Source organism: Camelina sativa, chromosome 15 (assembly GCF_030686135.1).
Source record: "Camelina sativa cultivar CO46 ecotype springtype chromosome 15, ASM3068613v1".
In the NCBI taxonomy this organism is placed as follows: Eukaryota; Viridiplantae; Streptophyta; class Magnoliopsida; order Brassicales; family Brassicaceae; genus Camelina; species Camelina sativa.
Window position 1 is genome coordinate 30,434,675 of NC_141894.1, and position 5,833 is coordinate 30,440,507.

Consider the following 5,833-nt stretch of genomic DNA (forward strand, 5'->3'; position numbering starts at 1 on the left):
TATAAAATAAGATTTTTAAAAATTTGAACGTTATGAAATTTTATTTTAGCTAAGATGTTAAATATATATACATGTATATATATTAGAGTTATATTATATTAAATATCAGTCTTATATATCAAATTCTAAATACTTATATATATACACACTTCCAAATATTGTTTAAATATCCCCTTTTACATTTCAAAACACTTTGCCTTCTTAGAAATCCATGGATTGGATCTCTTTTTGGGGTGATAATATAATGTGCACTTAAGTGACATAAAAAGTTGTTTAGATTTAAAACAACATGGCTCAATTAAGCAGTGAATCGGCATAAATTGTTTATCGATGACACGTGAATGCTAAATTGAGCAATTTTGAAAAGATACCTTTCTCAAAAATTCTCAAACTATTTTGAAAACTTTAATCAGAGTATAGTAATATGAGGATTTGGAAGAGAGATTATGTATTTGGTTATTAATTTAATTAATTTAGTTAACTTGAAAGATTATTTACTTTATCTGAAATCTCAACATAAAAAACAAAACATTACTCAATCAAATGCGTAATAAAGATAGGTTGAGTGAGGAGATCAAACAATAATATACACAAAAGAAAAATATCAAAATTTTATCGGATTATGAATCTGAATTGAACGTGAGATATCATTCAATTATACTATTAAACAACAAAGTCTTCGTCACTGCGGTTTTGGCTTTTTAAGATGGAGATGCATCATTGGTAGTTACATTAGCACACTTCTTTGATTTTTTTTTTTTTGTCAACCAAACATTAAATAATTAAAATAAAACTCCTCGATTGGTTATCCAAACTGGAGGAAAAGTGTTTACAAAAAACGACTCAGAAATTAAATCTGTAGAAGAATGAGCTAAGCTGAGTAGGAAACACAGAACAGAAAAGCATCCGAGATTGGCTGTTTGTCGGCCACATTTAAACTCTTCAGAGTAGGACACATCAATAAATATAAATCCAATCATAACATAACAAATTCATCTTTATGCATTACAATTCGACACCCTCATTTAAAATATGAGCCAACACTAAAACAAAAGTACACTTCGTTCAAAATCCGAATCAATAAAATGAAACAAATAGTACACACCAACTTAAATAATGTTGCTTATATATAATGAGATTTTAAAGAGGTGATAGATATGATTAGTAAAGGTCTTCTAAGATATTTTCGTATAAAAGTTTGCAAATTATTTTCCTTTTTGTTTATACTGTATGTATTTAAATTTATTTTGTGCCTCAATATAAATATAACATCCATAACCTAAAACCCTAAAACCCATAACATCCAAAACCTAAAAGCCTAGTAACCACCGTCGTTGCTTGGTATGGACGCCAGAGTAGAGCAGCCACCGCAGAAGAAAAGGAAGAAGAAGAATCATACAACAATTCCTCCTCCGTCGTTTTCATCACTTCCACATGATATTGTTTTGAACTGTTTGGCTCGCATCTCCAGATGTCACTACCGTTCCCTCTCTTTAGTCTCCAAGAGCATCCGCTCTCTCATCTACTCACCAGAGCTCTACCAGTCTCGCTCCTTGATCGGAAACACAGAGCCTTTCCTCTACCTATGCCAACACTCACATCCTTCTGATCGCTGGTTCCATCTTGATCAGAACCTAGTTACTGATGGCAATTTTAGGGATGAGCGAAGCTTATCACCGATAACACCCTCTTCTTCTGCTCCATCCATGTCAACCACTGTAGTCGTTGGTTACGAAATCTACCAAATCGGCGGAACCATCAACAACCAGCTGTCCTCGGCCGTTCACGTGTTTGACTGTCGTACTCATACGTGGCGTGATGCTCTTAACATGACGGTGGCAAGGAAACGCGCCAACTCTGCTTTTATGGACGGCAAGATATATGTCACTGGAGGAACAGTTGAGTCATCATCATCCATGACTTGGGCTGAGGTTTTTGACCTAAGTACTCAGACTTGGAAGCCTTTGCCTAACCCTACTAATGATTACGCTTGTAACGTTGTCATTCGTAGAGGAAAATTATATGCTAGAAGTGAGCATAATAAGTATGTATATGATTCAAAAGATGGGAGATGGAAGGAGCTTGTAAATTTGGGTTTAAGTCGAGAATATACGTTTGGACCTTGTTGCGTTATAGAAGATATAATGTTTGGTGTACATCGTGACGGTAAGGTCGATTGGTATGACTCAGAGCGTAGAGAATGGTCCATTGTTAAGGGTTTGGAAGATCATCGTTTTGGCTATCCTACCATTCGGTTAGCTAACTATGGTGGGAAACTCATAATTCTATGCTACCGCCCATCGCCACGGTACCGGTACGTTTCATTGGAGAGGACGGCGAAGTGCTGTAGAAGAAGGCGTACTTTTCGCCGCAAAACAAAGCGTGGGGTTTCCAACCAAACAAAGCGTATTAGCTGTGTGGTGATAAGGTTGGAGAAGCGCATTGGCTTTTCTGGATTACAAATTTGGGGGGAGATTGAACGGTCAAATGATGTGCTTACAGTCCCCAATTCATTTAAGTTCTTCAGCTGTATCACCCTTTGAAAAAAGGATAAAGAGTCTCACCTCCACTTGGATCCGATCGAGTACAGAAAACTTTTCATGAGAATCCACGCTTGTTTCTCTTCCTAAGAATGGGGTTCGAGCTTGGCTTCTGTGATCTGATGCCACTTTAAATGTTACTAGCTTCACTTGTCTTATGTTATCTTGAGACTTTGTTTGCCAATGATTAAGTATTTGCCTATCTAATCTTTTTAAACATTACTAGTTTAATGAAATGTTACAGAGGTCTTAATTACAAGTTACAGCAAATTTAGTATTTAATTTATGCAAAGGTGCTTCACCATGAGCCTGGAATCGTGACTGATGGTCCCTGTCCGTCAACTCTACTTTCATTTGTTAGGTCAAAAATCCAGATTCTGCAAAGTTGTTAGGTTCTGCAAACTTACTTGACTACTAGTCCTTGTTTATGTGGCTTAGAATGTTTCTTTTAAAGCTTATTTCTCTTGACTTCTATATTACTTAGACTATTAGTCTTTGTAAGAACTAAGTCAGGTGTGGTTGGATATTTCTTACCTCTGGCTGTTACAAATGAGTATGTGACAGATGTTATCCTTGACGATTATTGAATCTTGAAAGACATGGCTCGTCAAGGAAGATATATCTTTCATTCCCAAAAATACTTCACACAAATAGAAATTTTTTCTTCTTCTTTGAATCTTTGTAGCTTCAATTTCATTTTCCCTGAAATTGAAATTGTATATGGAATTCGTAATTTAGGTTGTGATAGGGATCTGTTAAGGTATAGAGGACAACAAATCACTCAAACTGCTTGGAAACGCGCCAAACAAACGCTTTTATTCAAACTTATAAAAACTCCCTTTTACAAGTTATGAATCTAAGCCTACTCTCTTGCCTATCTATCACAACACACTGTGTAGATCTAAAAGAGTAAAATGAACACACTCACCTTCAAAGCTTTTCTAATTGTTTGAAGGTCTACAAAATCTCACAACTTTTATCCATGAGTGCTGACTCTTTTTGCGGCTAGCCCTCGTCTCTTTAAACCCTTCACACACGATCTCTAACCTAGATCTTAGTGAATCCATAACTAAAAGGAAATATTCCTTATCCTAAGAAATATCCTCCCTTAACTCTCTCGATCAAATATACCCTCAATATCTTCGCGTATATCTTGATCTTCTTCTTCCTTCCTTCTCAAGCTTCTTATCATGACTTCCATAATCTTCTTCCACGTCAGCCCACCTGCCACGTCAGCATATCAGCACTCTGAGACACTTCACAAGCTCCTGTCACCTTCAGAGCTCTGATGCACTTTCAATCTCCCCCTTTTTGACTGAATCTTGCCACACAAGCAACGGCAGCATTAACCCTGAAAATACACAGGCAACACAGCCAAGACAAAAACACAACCGTACTAGCAAAATATTCCAGCAATCAACTCAAGACGGTTAACCCATAAAGACTTGTAAAAATAAATTGTTCAAAGCCAAAACAGAAACAAAATAGCCAAAACAGAAACAAAATAAAACAAGTCTCAAGTTTTAAACAGGGGGGAAACACATAAAAGCAACAAAAACAGTGAGCAACAACAACAACTGCTCCCCATAGCTTAATCTCCCCCTCAAGCCTCTGAAACAGACTCATCTCCCCCTGCTTGTTTGGCACAATTTAGTCAAAAATACCAAGAAACTAAACCAGAAATTGAAACGAATCGCAAAGTGAGAAACTACTTACCAACGTCCAAAGCATCTTGCAGGATCTTCATTGCCAACCGGATGGCTTTGCGCTCTGCCGATGACCCTTTTGGAGAAACAAGGTCAACAGGTACAGATGCTGTCTTCTTCCCCTTTGCCTTCTTTGCATCTTTTGACGACAAACTCGGGACAGGTCTCTGAGCAGTCAGCAACTGATAGATGAGGCTGGGAAACGGCAACCGGAAGCCAGACTGAGCTTGCAACCCTAGTTGAATGATCTGGTCGTAGATCATCCTTCCAAAATCAAACGAAATCCCATGCATGATCATGTAGATCACCAAAGCCCTATTCGTCGAGATGTACCCCGTGTTCACCGTGGGAGACCAGTTGCTACAGCAGATCCGATGCAGATCCTTGATCACCGGGTTCTTAATTGCAGTGGACACCAGCTGCTTGCAGGATTTGACTCTTCCATCAGAGAGAAACAGAGCCAGATCCTCCTCCAGAATTGCAGCCGTCTGCAATCTCTGTTCGCGCACATCCACAGACTTCAGACCAAACAGGGCATTGATACGGCTTGGAGAGAACTCATAGACCCAGTCTCGGACGAGCACATCGACAGACTCCCCCTCAATCTTGACCGTTGGAAGATTCGCCCAGAATTCATAGACCACCTCCGAGTCGTACGAGCCAATCTGAGTAACGGTTTTAAGCAGTCCAGCGTTGTCTATGAACTCTCTAGTCTTGTCTGCAGCATCGAGTGGATAACAGACCTCTGGAGCAAGCGTTCGAGAGGCAAAGAACCCATATCGTCGAACAGCTTATGAGGAGATGAACCGTTTGGCATCGAAATCCTTTGACGAGGCTCCTCGGGATGTGGTGGATGTGCCCTTATCTTTGTGAAGAGATGGGCGCTTGGAGTCACGACTGTCTAGATCAGCAGGCGGTTGTCTTTTGCGTAAACGGGATGAGACTCCTTGAGACGGCAGGACAGGTACAGGCGCATCACCGGTAAGATCTACCACCGGAAATCGAGAAGTCACCTCTCTCGGCGGAGAAGACGAGGAGTCGCAGGTCTCTTGGTTCCCGTGAGAAGGCGAGGGAACTTGATCCACCCGAGTCGGTGATGTAGTGACAGACTCCTCCCGAGGCTGGTAAACCACCATGGCAGTCGTGGGATCGATCGGAGCATGTGGAGTGGGCGGAGGCAACGAAGACGGTGGAGTGTGAAGCTCCTCATCTGAGCTGGAGTCATAGTGGAAACCACTAAAGATGGACTTCATGGTTGATAAAGCGTTGATCGAACGGAGAAGAGAGAGATTTGAGCAGAAGATTAATCGAGACAGGATTGAATTCGCAAAGGTGATGAGGAAAACGCCAAAACCCTAGCTGCTCCTTTTTATACACCTCCGTGAGTCTCAATGGACTGCACAAACTCGGCCCAAAACATTAAAGATTTCCTGAAACCACTTAATTAAACATCAGTGTACACTGCATCTATTTCCTCATTTGACCGCATTCAATCATTAATTCAGTCAATCACAATTAATAAATCTCATTCTTCCTCTTTTTCAATCCAAATTAACAGATTCATGAATCAAACACACAGATACACAC

General features: G+C 39.8%; 1 protein-coding gene and 1 pseudogene across 1 annotated transcript; one reads left to right on the forward strand and one right to left on the reverse strand.

The window, feature by feature from the left end:
- The first annotated feature begins 1,329 nt into the window (after positions 1–1,329).
- On the forward strand, positions 1,330–2,669 carry LOC104748922 (putative F-box/kelch-repeat protein At4g35120 pseudogene; annotated as a pseudogene).
- A 1,504-nt stretch (positions 2,670–4,173) lies between these two features.
- Positions 4,174–5,499, reverse strand: LOC147927357 (uncharacterized). The gene is made up of 2 exons (XM_087487421.1): positions 5,142–5,499; positions 4,174–5,036 (listed from the first exon to the last, which is right to left on the reverse strand). The coding sequence occupies exons 1-2, from the start codon at positions 5,497–5,499 to the stop codon at positions 4,249–4,251; spliced, it is 1,146 nt and encodes a 381-aa protein (XP_087343547.1). The 3' UTR covers positions 4,174–4,248.
- Positions 5,500–5,833: the final 334 nt, after the last annotated feature.